This window comes from Leptonotus elevatus, chromosome 6 (assembly GCF_054856555.1).
Source record: "Leptonotus elevatus isolate MCC_2025b chromosome 6, RoL_Lele_1.0, whole genome shotgun sequence".
In the NCBI taxonomy this organism is placed as follows: Eukaryota; Metazoa; Chordata; class Actinopteri; order Syngnathiformes; family Syngnathidae; genus Leptonotus; species Leptonotus elevatus.
Genome location: NC_141244.1, coordinates 19,916,870 through 19,935,883, shown reverse-complemented (window position 1 = coordinate 19,935,883; position 19,014 = coordinate 19,916,870). Strand labels below are relative to the sequence as shown.

The 19,014-nt window shown below is 42.0% G+C and overlaps 1 protein-coding gene and 8 non-coding genes across 18 annotated transcripts; 1 reads left to right on the top strand and 8 right to left on the bottom strand.

Annotated features, from left to right (window-relative positions):
• Window positions 1-7,764: 7,764 nt before the first annotated feature.
• Window positions 7,765-7,847, bottom strand: trnal-cag (transfer RNA leucine (anticodon CAG)). The gene has a single exon. It is a non-coding gene; the product is annotated as a tRNA-Leu (tRNA).
• Window positions 7,848-7,949: 102 nt separating this feature from the next.
• Window positions 7,950-8,032, bottom strand: trnal-cag (transfer RNA leucine (anticodon CAG)). The gene has a single exon. It is a non-coding gene; the product is annotated as a tRNA-Leu (tRNA).
• A 282-nt stretch (window positions 8,033-8,314) lies between these two features.
• Window positions 8,315-8,397, bottom strand: trnal-cag (transfer RNA leucine (anticodon CAG)). Its single transcript has one exon. It is a non-coding gene; the product is annotated as a tRNA-Leu (tRNA).
• Window positions 8,398-8,490: 93 nt separating this feature from the next.
• Window positions 8,491-8,573, bottom strand: trnal-cag (transfer RNA leucine (anticodon CAG)). The gene has a single exon. It is a non-coding gene; the product is annotated as a tRNA-Leu (tRNA).
• Window positions 8,574-8,847: 274 nt separating this feature from the next.
• Window positions 8,848-8,930, bottom strand: trnal-cag (transfer RNA leucine (anticodon CAG)). Its single transcript has one exon. It is a non-coding gene; the product is annotated as a tRNA-Leu (tRNA).
• Window positions 8,931-9,203: 273 nt separating this feature from the next.
• On the bottom strand, window positions 9,204-9,286 carry trnal-cag (transfer RNA leucine (anticodon CAG)). Its single transcript has one exon. It is a non-coding gene; the product is annotated as a tRNA-Leu (tRNA).
• A 94-nt stretch (window positions 9,287-9,380) lies between these two features.
• trnal-cag (transfer RNA leucine (anticodon CAG)) lies at window positions 9,381-9,463 on the bottom strand. The gene has a single exon. It is a non-coding gene; the product is annotated as a tRNA-Leu (tRNA).
• A 263-nt stretch (window positions 9,464-9,726) lies between these two features.
• trnal-uag (transfer RNA leucine (anticodon UAG)) lies at window positions 9,727-9,809 on the bottom strand. The gene has a single exon. It is a non-coding gene; the product is annotated as a tRNA-Leu (tRNA).
• Window positions 9,810-12,783: 2,974 nt separating this feature from the next.
• On the top strand, window positions 12,784-18,887 carry hapln2 (hyaluronan and proteoglycan link protein 2). 10 transcript variants are annotated; one of them, XM_086078618.1, is made up of 8 exons: window positions 12,784-13,003; window positions 14,936-15,007; window positions 15,103-15,187; window positions 15,264-15,362; window positions 15,597-15,980; window positions 16,050-16,166; window positions 17,435-17,617; window positions 18,277-18,887. In XM_086078618.1, exons 4-8 carry the CDS (start codon window positions 15,302-15,304, stop codon window positions 18,552-18,554), a joined length of 1,023 nt encoding a protein of 340 aa, XP_085934744.1. In that variant the 5' UTR covers window positions 12,784-13,003; window positions 14,936-15,007; window positions 15,103-15,187; window positions 15,264-15,301; the 3' UTR covers window positions 18,555-18,887. The 10 variants fall into 10 exon arrangements, with proteins under 10 accessions (XP_085934744.1, XP_085934746.1, XP_085934747.1 ...); XM_086078620.1 differs by having other exon boundaries at window positions 12,784-13,007; window positions 15,107-15,187; XM_086078621.1 differs by lacking the exon at window positions 12,784-13,003 and adding an exon at window positions 13,026-13,150 and having other exon boundaries at window positions 15,107-15,187.
• The last annotated feature ends 127 nt before the right edge of the window (window positions 18,888-19,014 follow it).

Genomic DNA, 19,014 nt, shown 5'->3' with positions numbered 1-19,014 from the left:
ATACAAAGGCAACTCCTATCTATTAAATAAAAGATTAAAAACATTATCATACATCAATTACCATAAAAACGAATCTGAAAGATATAAAAAAAAGTATGATGGATGGTGGGTGGACTGTTGTCCGCTATGGCCGGAGACGCCAGCCAACACATCAGTGGAAGGAACGTGACGACGGGAGGTACCAAGGACAGAAGGACCGTGCGATTCCCTTTCGCTCCAGGAGCGGGGATCAATTCCCCTATCCTGGTCGAGGAAGGGCTAACCCTAACCCTAACCCTAACCCTAACCCTAACCCTAACCCTAACCCTAACCCTAACCCTAACCCTAACCCTAACCCTAACCCTAACCCTAACCCTAACCCTAACCCTAACCCTAACCCTAACCCTAACCCTAACCCTAACCCTAACCCTAACCCTAACCCTAACCCTAACCCTAACCCTAACCCTAACCCTAACCCTAACCCTAACCCTAACCCTAACCCTAACCCTAACCCTAACCCTAACCCTAACCCTAACCCTAACCCTAACCCTAACCCTAACCCTAACCCTAACCCTAACCCTAACCCTAACCCTAACCCTAACCCTAACCCCAACCCCAACCCCAACCCCAACCCTAACCCTAACCCTAACCCTAACCCCAACCCTAACCCCAACCCTAACCCTAACCCTAACCCTAACCCTAACCCCAACCCTAACCCTAACCCTAACCCTAACCAACCCTAACCCTAACCCTAACCCTAACCCCAACCCCAACCCTAACCTTAACCCTGACCCTAACCTTAACCCTAACCCCAACCCCAACCCTAACTCTAACCCCAACCCTGGCTATTTTAACCCTAACCCCAACCCTAACCCTAACCCCAACCCCAGCTATACTAACCCTAACCTAGTGGATGTACTATGGCCCTACTGAGTGCTAACCCTAACCTCAACCCTATAATTGTATATAACCCTGGACACCTTTCTAACCCTAGTGGGATGTGAATTACATGTATATAGTAAATATGAAAACTGTATATTGTGTGAATGTTGTATTATGACATACATGTGTTGTATTACACGGTAATAACACAATTTCATGGTGTTAAACAAGATCAAAATATCATAGGTGCATAATTAGTGGGATATTAAAATGGACAGTTAATTCATGATGTTAAAATAGGTTAATACGATTAAAATATAATGCATGCATAATTAAAGAGTTGTAAATATGTACAATACATTTGTGGGGATATATATGTACTTTAAAGTTAAATACTAAGTGTACATAAGTGTATAAACTAATAGGGTTGGATATTTACAAGGTTATTTCATGAGGTTTGCTTTTTCATTGTACATGGAGTGGGCGTGTTCAATTTGAGTTGGGGGCGGGCTGGTTTCACAAGTATATAAAGGATCGCAGACTCACAGCTGCTCAGTTGGAGTTTGGTCGTTGCAGAGACAACATCTCTCGCCAGGAAGAGCTTAATTGCATTTTCATTGTTTCATTGTGCCATTTACCTGAAGAAGGCTCTGGATGAGCCGAAACGTTGTCAAGGCACACTTACATTTAATTATACTCATTAGGAATTAGAACTATTTTTTTATATAAAACATTTTTTTTGATTGTTTTTGTTTATTGTTTTATATTAATAGATAGTGATTACATATATAACAAAGGCCACTCCTATTGAATAAATAAAAGATTAAAAATCAATTATACATAACATCTTAAATAAAATAGATTTGTAGATAGTGATTGCATAGGATACAAAGGCAACTCCTAACTATTAAATAAAAGATTAAAAACATTATTATACATCAATTACCATAAAAAGGAATCAGAGATTCAAAAAAAAGTATGATGGATGGTGGGTGGACTGTTGTCCGCAATGGGCGGAGACGCCAGCCCACACATCAGTGGAAGGAACGTGACGACGGGAGGTACCAAGGACGGAAGGACCGTGCGATTCCCTTTCGCTCCAGGAGGGGGGATCAATTCCCCTATCCTGGTCGAGGAAGGGCTCAATCCCTCATTCCTAACCAGCCTGTGCCTCCTCCGAGGTCCTCTCGAAACGTCAGTTCTGGTTTTCGTTCTTATGCAGCGGTGGCGCGGCAAGGTCAGAAAGGACAAGAGCGGCGGGCACCTCACTCACAATCAGGGGGACTAGAGGTGGTACGTCAGCCAGCGAATGCCAGATTTGGCAAATTGGTTCGCAAACTGCATGGTGTGATTAAGACGCTCCACCACTTGCAGAACGTGGATCCGATGGAAGGAAGACCTCAACCGCGGATGATTGCAAAGATGGTTGATATTCTGTCGACCATGATTAAACCTGCATTCCCCAAGAGAGATGCTCTGGACTTGATAGTGGGAAATGCCAAGAACTGGGGGCATACCACTTGTCAGATCTTGTCAGAACATTACCAGGACTGTCTGGAAGATAGTCTGGAGGATTTGGGGGATTCCCTGACCCCAGATTGGACTACTGCATATGAGGTGGCAGTGAGATGGGCCAAGCGTAACCTACCCCGCCTTTCACAGGAAGTGATCGATTATGCGGAGGCTCTCATAGTGGCCAGGATCGACGGGGGAGACCCTGTCAGGGAGTCAGTTCCGAAACAGGCACAAGCTCCTCAACAATCAACTCCTATTGTTCGAAATGTGCCAGTGGTCAAGGCTAGACTGACAGCCTTCAGGGAAGAGATAGAGAACCAAGGGATGGAAGAGGTACAACCTCCTAGGGAGCAGAGGGTAGTGAGGAAAGAGAGTAGACAGCTAGGGATAGAGGTGATCCCAGCACTGCTTACGACGATAGACGAATGCAAGGAGGCACCGCGGACATCCAGAAGGACCAGAGGGGTGGTCCTGACCGAGGAGAATGTGGAGGAGGAGTTGCCAATGGGTCCTCAAGCAGATGGTTCCGAGGTGATTCAGAGTCGGCAGTCTCCAACCCCTCCCGTAGTAATACCTGTAAGCTGTAGGACTGGAGACTCAGAGTCTGAGGAAGAAGACATGTCACGCATGATGGTGGGACCAGAATTGATCACGTTCCACAGAGAGAATGAGGACACGGATCTGGAGGAGGTCTTCCATGAGTCTTTTGAGAAATTTGTGGGCCCGAACCCCCGGCGATATTGGGTGAATTGCCACCAGAATACGCAGAGACGTCTCACGGACTGGGACTTACAGGTCACCAAAAAGTGGCTGATTATTGGAGACTCCAACTTAGCTCGCATACCACCCTACTGGAATGCCAATCTGCAGCTTGACAGCTTCCCGGGAAGCCACTTTCGCCATGGGCAAGCGCTCATGGAGAAGACATTGGCGCCGGAGAGCTTGGTGGTAGAAAAGATCGTACTGGCGTTTGGAATAAACTGTAGGGGGAATAAATCCAGGGAGACCACTATTAAGAACCTGCAAGGGGCGATACGGTCCACTAAGAGGAAGTTTCCCTATGCAGAAGTGTGGGTTCCATTAATTAATTTCTCGGACTTACTCCCCACAGAGGAGAAGGACAATCTCCAAATCATCAATGAACACATTGAGAGGAATATGGGGTATATTCCATTATTGCCTGCTAACCAATTTGAGGTGGAACCAGACGACATCCATTGGACGGAGGAGACCGCGACAGCCATTTTTAATCACTGGATGACGTTTTTAAACGCACCCGCCCATTAAGCCATGACCGGGCAAGGGCAGAAAGAGCACACATCCGAGTGACTAGGGATGCTCGATCCTTGGTGGCGAAGGATGTGGTGGTTTTAGCCAAACATTTCAAGTTAACAAACCTACAGCATTCGGTCTTGAGCAAAGGTCTGTCTTTTATACCCACGCTGGGACTTGCTAAGGACCAGAAGGCTCAATTTCAATTGGATATACAAAATTACCATCGGAAATTAAAATTAACAGCATATTTTAGGGACTCGGGGAAAAGGGAGCCGCCACATTTTGTCGGACCTTCCACATGGATCCCTCCAATAGGCGATTTACCATTAGAAATTGGCCAATTAATAGATTTGGACTTAAAAACATTTGGCGACCATTATATAAAGTCACCAGAAAAGCTAAACCTGTCAGTGGAGGAAGTGCAAGCTTTGAGAGAGCTGATGAAAGCTAAGCACATTGTTATAAAACCAGCTGACAAAGGTTCTGCAATTGTCATCCTGAGTAGGGAACAGTACATAATGGAGGTTGAACGACAATTAAATGATTCTGAATATTATAAAAAACTGGTTAAACCAATTTATTGGGATACGATGCCGATGGTGGCCGAAATTGTCAATAACTTAAAAAAGAATAAATTTATAAATGCCAAACAAAGCCAATATTTAATAGGACAGTCAAATCCTAGAGAGCGACGTTTTTACATACTTCCCAAAATCCACAAGGACCCGGAAAAATGGACAATTCCTTATGAAGTCCCGCCTGGGAGACCGATAGTTTCGGATTGCGGGAGTGACACGTATGCCACGGCCGAATTCTTGGACCACTACTTGAACACCCGCTCTCAACGAGGCATCCATCATTTGTTAGAGACACGTACCATTTTATCGAAATGGTGAAAAGGGTGCGAGTCGCTTCCGATTTTTATTTTTTCTCTATGGACGTTGAAAGCTTGTACACAAACATCCCGATTTCAGCGGGGATAGAATGCGTCAGGAGAATATTTGAGAAGTTTCCAGACCCTACGCGACCAGATTCGGATTTATTGAAATTATTAGAAATAAATTTGACCAGGAACGACTTTGTTTTTGATGAAAAATATTACCTCCAAATAAAAGGAACAGCGATGGGGAAGAAATTCGCCCCATCTTATGCAAATATCTTCATGGCAAATTGGGAATGTGAAGTTTTGGCCAAATGTGTCCAAAAACCGATAGGCTATCTGCGGTATTTGGATGACATATGGGGCATATGGACCGGGACGGAGGCGGAGTTCCAAAATTTTGTAAATATTCTAAATTCACACGACCCATCAATACAAATTAAAGCAGAAATAAACAGAGATTCAATCAACTTTTTAGATACTACGGTATTCAAGGGACCAAAATTTAATATTGATCACCAATTAGATATAAAAGTCTACTTTAAGATCACGGATACTCACGCCCTAGTCCACAAAATGAGTTTTCATCCGGCCCATACTTTCAAAGGGATTGTGAAGTCCCAAATCCTCAGGTTCTATCGAATCTGCACCAGGATGGAAGATTTTTGGGAAGCGGTGAAGGTTCTATTTAATGCCCTGAAAAAACGAGGCTATTCGAGGTCATTTCTAAGACAATGTCTGAAATCATATCAAGAGAAACGAACCAAAAACCCAGACAAGCTTATCCCATTTATATCAACGTACTTCTCGGTGGCCAAGGTTCTCCATAACAGAATAAAGAAGAACTTTGCAGAGATCTTGGGACCAACCGATTGGATGCCGCAATCAAGAGTAATATCTGCGTTCAGAAGGAACAAGAATTTGCAGGACTTGCTTGTTCGGGCTAAATTACCAACCTTACAAACCATGAAACGGCAACCTCTGAGCAGATATTTTACGAGATTGACATTCGTGAGAAACGCACGGGACAAATCAATAATAAAATTAGACCAAAAATTCTGCCCAAAATCGGAAAATATCGTGTATTTGATTTTTTGCAAAAAATGTGGGGCAAAGTATGTGGGCGAGACAAAAAATTCATTGATGACTCGCTTAACACAACATAGATACAATATCAAAAATAAAAAAGAAATGGATAAACCTTTGGTCATTCATTTTTTACACCATGGGATTGAGGCGCTCCAGATAGCGGGACTGCAGAGTGACACCAGATGGACGGATCAAAAACGAAAAGCTTGGGAGAGAAAGTGGATTTATAGATTGGGGACTAAGGTCCCGGTGGGTTTAAATGTGTAGGCTAAAATATACTCCAACCCAAATCCTAACCCCAACCCCAACCTTAAACCCCAACCCTTAACCCCAACCCCTAACCCTAACCCCTAACCCTAACCCTAACCCCTAACCCTAGCCCTAGCCCTAACCCTAACCCCTAACCCTAACCCCAACCCTCAACCCTGGAACCCTAACCCCAACCCCAACCCCAACCCCAACCCTAACCCTAACCCTAACCCTAACCCCAACCCTAACCCCAACCCTAACCCCAACCCTAACCCTAACCCTAACCCTAACCCTAACCCCAACCCTAACCCTAACCCTAACCCTAACCAACCCTAACCCTAACCCTAACCCTAACCCCAACCCCAACCCTAACCTTAACCCTGACCCTAACCTTAACCCTAACCCCAACCCCAACCCTAACTCTAACCCCAACCCTGGCTATTTTAACCCTAACCCCAACCCTAACCCTAACCCCAACCCCAGCTATACTAACCCTAACCTAGTGGATGTACTATGGCCCTACTGAGTGCTAACCCTAACCTCAACCCTATAATTGTATATAACCCTGGACACCTTTCTAACCCTAGTGGGATGTGAATTACATGTATATAGTAAATATGAAAACTGTATATTGTGTGAATGTTGTATTATGACATACATGTGTTGTATTACACGGTAATAACACAATTTCATGGTGTTAAACAAGATCAAAATATCATAGGTGCATAATTAGTGGGATATTAAAATGGACAGTTAATTCATGATGTTAAAATAGGTTAATACGATTAAAATATAATGCATGCATAATTAAAGAGTTGTAAATATGTACAATACATTTGTGGGGATATATATGTACTTTAAAGTTAAATACTAAGTGTACATAAGTGTATAAACTAATAGGGTTGGATATTTACAAGGTTATTTCATGAGGTTTGCTTTTTCATTGTACATGGAGTGGGCGTGTTCAATTTGAGTTGGGGGCGGGCTGGTTTCACAAGTATATAAAGGATCGCAGACTCACAGCTGCTCAGTTGGAGTTTGGTCGTTGCAGAGACAACATCTCTCGCCAGGAAGAGCTTAATTGCATTTTCATTGTTTCATTGTGCCATTTACCTGAAGAAGGCTCTGGATGAGCCGAAACGTTGTCAAGGCACACTTACATTTAATTATACTCATTAGGAATTAGAACTATTTTTTTATATAAAACATTTTTTTTGATTGTTTTTGTTTATTGTTTTATATTAATAGATAGTGATTACATATATAACAAAGGCCACTCCTATTGAATAAATAAAAGATTAAAAATCAATTATACATAACATCTTAAATAAAATAGATTTGTAGATAGTGATTGCATAGGATACAAAGGCAACTCCTAACTATTAAATAAAAGATTAAAAACATTATTATACATCAATTACCATAAAAAGGAATCAGAGATTCAAAAAAAAGTATGATGGATGGTGGGTGGACTGTTGTCCGCAATGGGCGGAGACGCCAGCCCACACATCAGTGGAAGGAACGTGACGACGGGAGGTACCAAGGACGGAAGGACCGTGCGATTCCCTTTCGCTCCAGGAGGGGGGATCAATTCCCCTATCCTGGTCGAGGAAGGGCTCAATCCCTCATTCCTAACCCTAACCCTAACCCCTAACCCTAACCCTAACCCTAACCCTAACCCCTAACCCCTAACCCCTAACCCCTAACCCTAACCCTAACCCCTAACCCTAACCCTAACCCTAACCCTAACCCTAACCCTAACCCTAACCCTAACCCTAACCCTAACCCTAACCCTAACCCTAACCCTAACCCTAACCCTAACCCTTTTTGGTTTGGTACATTGGTATAAGGAAGATGAAGACTTATTTTTTCCATTCAGTCAGGTAAAACCATTGTGTCAGAAGTGGGATTCGAACCCACGCCTCCAGGGGAGACTGCGACCTGAACGCAGCACCTTAGACCACTCGGCCACCCTGACAGCTCTTTCTGAGAAAGGTCGGTTGTTTTTTGGTTTAGTTTATTGTAAGGTAGATGAAAATATTTTTTTCCATTCAGTCAGGGTACTTAGGTAAAAGCATTGTGTCAGAAGTGGCATTCGAACCCACGCCTCCAGGGGAGACTGCGACCTGAACGCAGCGCCTTAGACCACTCGGCCATCCTGACAGCTCTTTCTTACAAAGGTCGGTTGTTTTTTGGTTTGGTACATTGGTATAAGGAAGATGAAGACTTATTTTTTCCATTCAGTCAGGTAAAACCATTGTGTCAGAAGTGGGATTCAAACCCACGCCTACAGGGGAGACTGCGACCTGAACTCAGCGCCTTAGACCGCTCGGCCATCCTGACAGCTCTTTCTCACAAAGGTCGGTTGTTTTTTGGTTGAGTTTATTGTAAGGTAGATGAACAGAATTTTTTCCATTCAGTCAGGGTACTTAGGTAAAAGCATTGTGTCAGAAGTGGGATTCGAACCCACGCCTCCAGGGGAGACTGCGACCTGAACGCAGCGCCTTAGACCGCTCGGCCATCCTGACAGCTCTTTCTTACAAAGGTCGGTTGTTTTTTGCTTTAGTTTATTGTAAGGTAGATGAACAGAATTTTTTCCATTCAGTCAGGTAAAAGCATTGTGTCAGAAGTGGGATTCGAACCCACGCCTCCCGGGGAGACTGCGACCTGAACGCAGCGCCTTAGACCGCTCGGCCATCCTGACAGCTCTTTCTAACAAAGGTCGGTTGTTTTTTGGTTTGGTTCATTGGTATAAGGTAGATGAAGACTTATTTTTTCCATTCAGTCAGGTAAAAGAAGTGCATCAGAAGGTGGATTCGAACCCACGCCTCCAAGGAAGACTGCGACCTAAACGCAGCGCCTTAGACTGCTCGGCCATCCTGACAGGTCTTTCTTACAAAGGTCGGTTGTATTTTGGTTTGGTTTATTGTAAGGTAGATGAAGACTTATTTTTTCCGTTCAGTCAGGTAAAAGCATTGTGTCAGAAGTGGGATTCGAACCCACGCCTCCAGGGGAGACTGCGACCTGAACGCAGCGCCTTAGACCGCTCGGCCATCCTGACAGCTCTTTCTTACAAAGGTCGGTTGTTTTTTGGTTTGGTACATTGGTATAAGGAAGATGAAGACTTATTTTTTCCATTCAATCAGGTAAAACCATTGTGTCAGAAGTGGGATTCAAACCCACGCCTACAGGGGAGACTGCGACCTGAACGCAGCGCCTTAGACCGCTCGGCCATCCTGACAGCTCTTTCTTACAAAGGTCGGTTATTTTTTGCTTTAGTTTATTGTAAGGTAGATGAACAGAATTTTTTCCATTCAGTCAGGTAAAAACATTGTGTCAGAAGTGGGATTTGAACCCACGCCTCCCGGGGGAACTGCGACCTGAACGCAGCGCCTTAGACCGCTCGGCCATCCTGACAGCTCTTTCTTACAAAGGGCGGTTGTTTTTTTGGTTTAGTTTATTGTAAGGTAGATGAACAGAATTTTTTCCATTCAGTCAGGTAAAAGCATTGTGTCAGAAGTGGGATTCGAACCCACGCCTCCAGGGGAGACTGCAACCTGAGCGCAGCGCCTTAGACCGCTCAGCCATCCTGACAGCTCTTTCTTGCAAAGGTCGATTGTTTTTTGGTTTGGTTCATTGGTATAAGGTAGATGAAGACTTATTTTTTCCATTCAGTCAGGTAAAAGAATTGCATCAGAAGCTGGATTCGAACCCACGCCTCCAAGGAAGACTGCGACCTAAACGCAGCGCCTTAGACTACTCGGCCATCCTGACAGGTCTTTCTTACAAAGGTCGGTTGTATTTTGGTTTGGTTTATTGTAAGGTAGATGAAGACTTATTTTTTCCGTTCAGTCAGGTGTCAGAAGTGGGATTCGAACCCACGCCTCCAGGGGAGACTGCGACCTAAACGCAGCGCCTTAGACCGCTCGGCCATCCTGACAGCGCTGACTTATAAAGGTTGGTTGTTTTTTGGTTTGGCCCATTGGTAACCCTAACCCTAACCCTAACCCTAACCTAAAAAAGGTCTTTAAAAGACTTAAATTGGATATAAACGGTCTGAAACTGTACCAAAACAGTCAAAAACAGCAACTGCTTCAACTAAAAGGAAAGGCTATGGCTAACAAGCTAACAGTGCTAGCTGAAGAATTTGAGCAGAAAAGCATACGTCGTCAAGAAGCTTTCATACTGGACAGTATAGGTGTGTTGTTTTTTTTCAATTTTTTTTGTCAGTATGATAAGAGACGTCAGTCATCGATATCGGCCTCCTCATCTCCCCCCACAGGCGAAAGGAGGAATGCTGTTATGATTTGTAGGAATGTCAACTATTACCCGGAGAGAGAAAGACGCAAGGTCTCCGCAAAGCAGAGGGTGTGTCTTCAAGATGTGCCTGGCATCTGACAATTTAATGGCAGAAAGTCAATCGAAACCCTTACGCAATTGGCGCAGGGTAGACAGCTGTTCTGACACGATGTATTTCATTCATAAATATGTGGAAAGCGATCATCAAACACAAAGTGGCTTTAAAAGATCCCCAAAAGGTCTTTAACTCATTCACTGCCATTGACGGCTATAGACGTCAAAAATTCATTTGAACTATTTCTATTAGTCTAACTCCCCCCCCCCCACTTTTGTTAACAAGTATGAAAAGCTAGAATTTTTTTTTGTACATTTAGAACAGATATAAAATTTGTGATTAATCGTGAGTTAACTATTAAAGTCATGCGATTAATTACAATTAATAAAAAAATATATATATTTTCATTTTTTTCTTAATTTTTTTTTTTTTTTTAATGTCTAGGGTTTTCATACTCTTGTTAACAAAAGTGGAAAAATTTCAAACTAATAGAAATTGTTAAAATGAATTTTTGACGTCAATGGCAGTGAATGAGTTAAGCCGCCTGCCCTCATGACCCAGTCAACCAATCAGAGACCAGAAGAAAGTCATATCTGGAAAAACGCACATTCCCTTGAATACTAAACCGTAGAATCACCTGATTGTTTTTGTGTGTTTTTTTTTTTTATCAACAATGTTAAGCTACCTGCTGACAAATTTGGCATAGAGTGAATAAACTGATCGTACATAGCTGACATGTTGTGTAGGTCTTGTGATGATACACACATGCACGCACACACACAATGCATACCTCTCACCTGTCCCACATGACTGATCATACCTGCAGATAACTTCAAATATTTGCCGTTTAACACTTTTATGGTAGTCATTGTTAACAGTCGGTTTGGCCTACCTAATCAATAGTTTCATCATAGTTGCAGTTAGCAGATGTTAATGTAAATAAAGTTTTGGTACACAAATTAATTGCTTAATAATTATAGAGATAAGGTTTTCCAAAATAATACAGAATTTAATTTAAGTTTGAAACAAGTTGTTGTTCGGTCGATTATTTTTTTTATTATTATTATTTTATTTTATTTTTTATGTACGGAAGAATTTGTATTTCATGTGTCATCATGTCACATCCTCAAGGTTAAGTGTGTCTCTCGCTAGTGTAGTGCAAAGCGCTAATCAATGCATCAGTACCAGGGGGCCGGCTGCGGGGCCTCAGCGCCGATAAGAGAATCTGTTCATCTAAGGTATCAATGGCACCAGATGATGAAAAAAAAAAAAATGAAAAAAGATAAATGCAGGTCCGAACCTGTCGGGCATGTTCTCGTAAAAGAACACGAGATCAACGAAAGGGTTTAATGGAGCTTCACGCGCACACGCACGCACACACGCAGTAGCCTTTCTCTTGTGTGTGTACTTTGCATGCATATGACTTCTTGTGCAGTACAGACAAGAAACTAACTGCAGAGGCAATATTTCATTTAATTATTGTATTGTATTATTGTTTTTATTATATGTTATAATTTATGGTCGTTTTCCCATATATTTCTGTATTACTGTAACCTTTTTTTGTAACTAAGACTTGTCTTTTTTTCTGCTCCTTTTCATTCAACGATGAAGAATATTGTTTTATATGATCTTTTTTTCTTTTACAAACGGATAAAAAATAAATGATTGAAATGAAATGAAAATGAACTATAATAATACTTCATAGTACTATTGTTGTTAGTAACTGAGTACAGGAGTGGAGTCTTCTTGTTATTCTTAATATAATTTTTTTTTTTGTATTTCTTATCCACATAGCAGTAAAAGGAAAGACCATATTTTCTAAGATAGAACACAGGGGAAGCAAATACAATGAAAACAGCATGGCCCCAAAATGGAACCCTGGGGAACGCCACAGGACAGTATGATGTTCTAAAGTATTATATTTTATTATCAAATTAATTAATTTATTTACAATCATGTGAAAAATGAAAATGAGCATTGTATGTTATTTTAAGTGATTAAAAAAAAAAACTATTATTATTTTAAATGTCATAATTACTCAATTATTTACATTTAAAAAAAAATTACAAAAAATATATATATTTTAAATTATTCTGCATTATATCAGTGGTCAACACATTTTTAATTGTGCGTACGAGAAATTGTGAGGAATGAAGGGGAGAAAAACACATTTGGGTTCAATGTAAAGGCTGAAATGTTGAACGATGGTCAACACGATATACTGGAGATGTCTAGCGTGTGCGCAGGTCTGTCAAGACAAGCAAAGGATCTACAAGTAGCTGCAGGAAAGTGTACAAAGCATTGCACTCAGACAGGTGAGCCCCCTCAAGCTTTCAGCAGCAAAATGTTTCTACTGGTTTTCAAGAAAAGAATGTTTGACTTATTGGCCGTCATAGTTGTACATACTACATGCTTAAGCGACGGCGTGACCCCGATGCTCGTCACGCCTCTCATCAGTCGAGTCACGCACTGCTTCACTGCGCCATCCGGCAGGACGGGACCAGGCGTCGCCTTATCGGCCTCGCACATCTCGCTCGAGTGGCCCCCCGAGCGACGGCCTGTCACAGCAGCAGCGCCACTGTGGCCTCCTGTTGAACTTAAGTACACTACTTTAAGGTAGTGTTTCATAATCTACAGTATATTGAGCTAAGGCACATACCGTACTCACAAAAAAGTTTATGATATTAGACATTTAGATTCAGGATTAACCTATACCTTTAAAAACGCATTTTTCCACTTGCTGTCTGTGGACTGAAGATGACATCACCTGTGCTGAGGAAGTAGGTAACGAAAACCATCTGCCGCTTGTTGTGCTAGTCAGTGTACGTCAGGGAATAATGGACGTATGGACAGACAGACAGACGGACAAATAGACAGAGTGCAGCAGGATGTTTTGGGGTGAATACTAATTGGAGGCCAATAAAGAGGTTGGTTGGATGGATGGATGGATGATAGACAGATAAATAAATGGATGGATGGATGGATGGTAGGTAGTGTGGATGGATGGCTGGAAGGCAAAGTGGATGGATGGATGGTAGGTACTGTGGATGGATGGATAGATAGCTAGAAAGCTAGCTAGCTAGATAGCTAGAAAGCTAGCTAGCTGGATAGCTAGAAAGCTAGCTAGCTGGATAGCTAGAAAGCTAGCTAGCTGGATAGCTAGAAAGCTAGCTAGCTGGATAGATATATAGATATATAGATAGATAGATAGATATATAGATAGATAGAAAGCTAGCTAGATAGCTAGCTAGAAAGATAGATAGAAAGCTAGCTAGATAGCTAGCTAGAAAGCTAGATAGATAGAGTGCAGCAGGATGTTTTGGGGTGAATACTAATTGGAGGCCAATAAAGAGGTTGGTTGGATGGATGGATGGATGATAGATAGATAAATAAATGGATGGATGGAAGGTAGTGTGGATGGATGGCTGGAAGGCAAAGTGGATGGATGGATGGTAGGTACTGTGGATGGATGGATAGATAGCTAGAAAGCTAGCTAGCTAGATAGCTAGAAAGCTAGCTAGCTGGATAGCTAGAAAGCTAGCTAGCTGGATAGATATATAGATATATAGATATATAGATAGATAGATAGATATATAGATAGATAGAAAGCTAGCTAGATAGCTAGCTAGAAAGATAGATAGAAAGCTAGCTAGATAGCTAGCTAGAAAGCTAGATAGATAGAGTGCAGCAGGATGTTTTGGGGTGAATACTAATTGGAGGCCAATAAAGAGGTTCATTGATAAAGAAAACAATGGTTAGGCTACACAAAAAAAGACGCCTATTATTTTTTCTTGTGTCCACCTCAGATATGTGTTTATGCGTGTGTGTGTACACAATGAAAGTGTCACAATGTGGTCCTTGTGCCACTGAGCCAACACAGCTTCCTCTCACCAAGCAGCCATAAAGATGTGTGAATGCCAGCTCCAGTGCTGGCTTCCAAAGGCTGCAGCACACGCACACACAAGAAGACTTGTTGTCCGCACTTGTCCACCTGTGCCAATAAACTGCTAGCTCAGCCTGCTATGACATGGACTGTTACGTCACAATTGTATGTTGTAGAAAAGTTAGGGATTCAATCACCGTCAAATGTTGACTTATTTTGCTTCAGATCCTGATCTAAAGTAAAGTCTCAAACAAAAACTGAGTGACTCAGAAAAAGACAGCCGACTACTTTTCCAAGTAATTAACAAGTCCTACGTCACTTGCATCCAGTCTCTACTGAGCAAAGCAGCCCCATGCAGAGCAATGGTGTATTCTTTGTACACACGATTTGACATGAGCAAAATTGTTGGTACCCTCTGTTAAAGACAGAAAAAAATCCAAAATAATAGGTAAGACTAGAATCTACCAAGTGTTTGTCCAGTGTCAGAAATCTAGAAATCTAACTAGTATCATGCTAGACTGGCACAAACAGAAGAGCGACGAAGGTCCCGCCCTGGTAGTCATCAACATCTAGGAGGATAACAATGGTGCTCATTTGACCACATGACCAGCATGAGGAGAGCGAGAGAGCGAGAGAGAGAGACAAGGCAAGTTGCAAGACAGTGGACTGACATGCTTGAGGACAGCCGAACATTCACGACTTCGCCTGCTGAGCCAAGACAGGAAGTACAAATATTTCGACTTTTTGAGAAGGCTCCAGATACTTTTGGGTGAGTCCGACTATATTATCATTTTTAGTATATAATCTGTACTGTGATTGCGATTTCCAGATGTTTTTTCTTCCGCTTATTTGGAGTGTCCACCTTGTGGGACATCAGCAGGAAGACATCCTAACCAGATGTGTGAGCATCCTGCTTGGATTCCAGTTAATAAATGACAGATGATTTTGTAATTATGTCTACAGCTGTCCCTTTCTCCCCCCAAAAAATTCTCAAAGTAAGCTTGACCTTTGAACCAACATGGACGAAACATCAACAAATGGAACGACCTAACCGAGAGTCCTCTTCAGACATCTTCACCATGTAAGATCAGTTCTTAAAGTTGATCTTTAATTGTAACGTCTTCATTGCCTAAAACCAAACGTTTGTGCACCGAAAGGTGACTTGAAGGAGCTTCATGTCGTTTTTATCATCACCATGATTACCTCTTTGGTTCTTCTTGTGAGCTGCCTGGTCTGCTCCGTGGTTCCGCTCTCAGGTAAAATGTCCTTAACAATATGAAAGAGCTTTTCGGGGAGGGGGAAGATTTGTCTCATCCGCTGCTACTGTGGACGCCTTTAGAGACGAAGCCTCCTAAGTTAGCTTAGCGCTAGCTAATTGGTACGGCAGATGGATTTAAAACTTTACCTCTGCGGAAGAAAACCGGCAGACCTATTGTCACAGACATGCTAATAAGACACCTAATAATTGTCTTTTAATTTCCCCTTGTTAGCCAAAAACATCCCGTCCCCCACGACATCCCCTTCCAAGCTGAAGTACCTCCTGGAGCCGCCCGTTTACGCCGAGGTGGTCGGCCGCCGAGGCGAGAACGTCACGTTACCGTGCATCCTGAAGACCAAGCCCGACCACTACAAGGTCAAGTGGACCAAGATGGAGCCGGGACGCGTGGGCCCGGAGAACATCGTGATGATCTCCAACGCTCACGCCTTCAAGCGGCACGGCCGACTCGGCCCGAGGGCATCCCTCCGGCGGGCCCACAACATGGACGCCTCCCTGCAGCTCGGCGGACTGCAACTGCGAGACGGCGGAAAGTACCGATGCGAGCTTATCAACGATATCGAGGACGAGAGCGTGGTGGTCGCGCTCAGGGTCGAAGGTAACCTCGGAGCGGAGGTCAGGCGAGATTCCTGTCGTGTTGACTTATTGACAGGGTTTTTGTCCTCAGGTGTGGTTTTTCCATATCAGAGTCCAAAAGGCCGCTACAGGATGACTTTCCGCGAGGCAGAGGTGGCGTGCGAGGAGCAGGACGGCACGCTCGCCTCCTACGAGCAACTCTACAGAGGTCAAATTTATAACCTATAACCAGTTTTACTTTGGCAAAGAGTGAACTTCAAAAAATAGTTCTCAGTTTACGTTTACTGTAAAACTAAAGAGAAAAAAAAAGATTGCGTATCTCACCAAGCCCCGTGCTAGCTTAATGCTAACACAGAAGGAGAAAGCCACAGACGAGCTAGCAGAACACGCATCGCTATTGCGGTAGTAAGAAACCTGTCCGTAACTAATATTAAAAAACAAACAATAGCATAGCAACACATGCAGACAAGACAATATAGCAAAACTCGCTATTTTTCTCATTAAAAACATACTCGCTTAATGCTAACGTATACTGCTAACTCTTTTGCTCCCAAAAATGTATAAATACGCTCTATTTTAAATGTTTCAAGTGTCCCAAAGACATATTTATACGTTTTTTGTTCTATTTTAAATGTTTTAAGTAGGGGTGGGAATCTTTGAATGTCTCACGATTCTATTCCGATTTTTGAGTGTGCGATTCGATTTAGAATAAATTTTCGATTAAGGAAAATTTTTGATTTTCAATGATTTTTGCTTCAATTTATAGATGTTCAAGGAATCGTAATGATCTACTCCAGTCTGACTCGCTAATGCTAAATAATGCGCTACTCGCGGCACTTTTATCACTCAAAAGAACAGCTGCACGCTACAAAAAACAACAACTTTTATTGGAATAACTTGATCGTGACTTTTTCCTTCTACTCTCTAATGTGGCTACAACTTAACAGTTTATCAGACCGCGTGGAACCACACTGCCCCTAAGTGGCCAAATCGGGTACAACATGAACAGCGCTCCCAATAAAGGCACACACAAACAAAGTGAAGACAGTATAAAATAATTTAAATAAAATCGATTTTGGGACATTTAAAATCGATTCTGAATCGTACTAAATGAGAATCGCGATTCTTTTGAGAATAGATTTTTTGGACACACCCATAGTTTTAAGTATCCCAAAGACGTATTTCTAAGTTTTTTATGTGTTTTTTTTTTGCTACAGCATACAGCCTCTCGACTGCAAAGAACGGTTGAAAAAAATGGTAGTTATGTAAAACAGCCGGGAGTGAAGGGGATTGCTTCTGTGAAAATAGCTGGGAGTGAATGAGCTAACAAAAATTAGCATAGATGTTATAAGACGAACTAGCTACTCCCCATTGTGTTAAAAGCAATTGTGGCTCTACCATTATAGCTGTGATGATCAAATTTGCTGGCAAAGGCTTTTAAATGACGTAACGGAGTTTGCATGTTTTGTTGTGCAGCATGGACGGAGGGTCTGGACTGGTGCAAAGCGGGCTGGCTTCAGGACGGAAGCGTCCGCTACCCCATCATCAGTCCGCGACCCGCCTGCGGGGCGCAAATGCGTCCAGGTATTCGCAGCTACTCACCCAAAGACAAGAACAGAGACCACTTTGACGCCTTCTGCTTCACCTCTTTGACTGCAGGTCAGTTTAGGACCCCCCCCCCCTAAAACGTCCTATTTTCAGAAATAAATGGATTAAAAAGTGACTTTTTCCATAAAAAAGACAATATTCCGCAATTTTATTCCTAATTTTTTTTACAAAGACACATGTGACTTTTTCCAAAGGAAAATTTGAATATGTGACTAGCGATGTTCCTACTTTTTTTTCAAACCGATACTTATATAAGATTTATTTTCAAAGAAAAATACTACTTTTTGAAGGAAACATTTTTCTCTTATCCAAGAAAATGTTCCTGCAAAAAACTTAGCTTTCTGAGAAACTCAATAAAATGTTTCTCTTGAAAAGAAAAAATCTAATATACCTTTTTGTTAAGACCAATACATTTCCCCTTGAGAATATGACATTTTTACCAGAAAATGTTTCATCACAAAAACACTTGGTCATGTTTATGGTAAAAATACAATCATAAACATGTTTTGTCTTTTCAAAAAAGTCCACCGATTTCTATTCTCAGACAAATATAACTTTTTTCACTCCAAAATGTACGGTACTTTTTTTCCCTCTTATTTTTTTTACCGTTTTTTTCCCTCACTCTCCAGGAAAAAAAATATACTACTTTTTCTTGGAAAAAAGACAACTCCAAGACAACAAAATTCAATTACCCTCATGTGCTTCCACAGGTTCCATCTTCTACATCCCGGGTGCATTCTCCCTGGAGGAAGCCGGGCGGGCGTGTGCCCGTCGGTCCGCCGAGCTGGCGCTGGTGGGCCATCTGTACGCCGCATGGCGCTTCCGAGGCTACGACCGATGCGATGGCGGCTGGCTGCGAGACGGCAGTGTGCGTTTCCCCATCGGAACTCCCAGAGCGCTCTGCGGGGGCATCCCCGAACCCGGGGTACGCTCTTTCGGGTTCCCCAATAACATGTCGCATCTCTACGGAGCTTATTGTTATCGGTAGTCGGACAACTTCCCCTCATACCAGGGACCACTCCATTCTTTAATCTGGCCGATCCAGCATTTGCACTATCTACAATTTTTGTTGCATTCATGTACTCATTTTTTATGCCTTATGTAAGTTAATTAAAATGTATTTTATTTATTTTTATTTATTGATAATAGCAATGCCACCATTTATTTAGTCTGGTAATATTTGTTGCATTCATTTATGCTGTATAGCCATATAATTCTTGAATTAAAATATCTATCCATTTTTTGTAATTTTAAAATTTTGAATAAAAAGTAATTCACATTTCTTTAAAATATATATTTTTTACCTGTTTTATATGTATATATATTTTTTAACCCTGTAATATTTGTTCCATTAATTTTGCTATTTTACCTAAAATTAATTATAATGTATCTTTTCATTTATCTTTTTAAAATATTGGTTGACTGATTGATTGTGACAAAATAAAAGT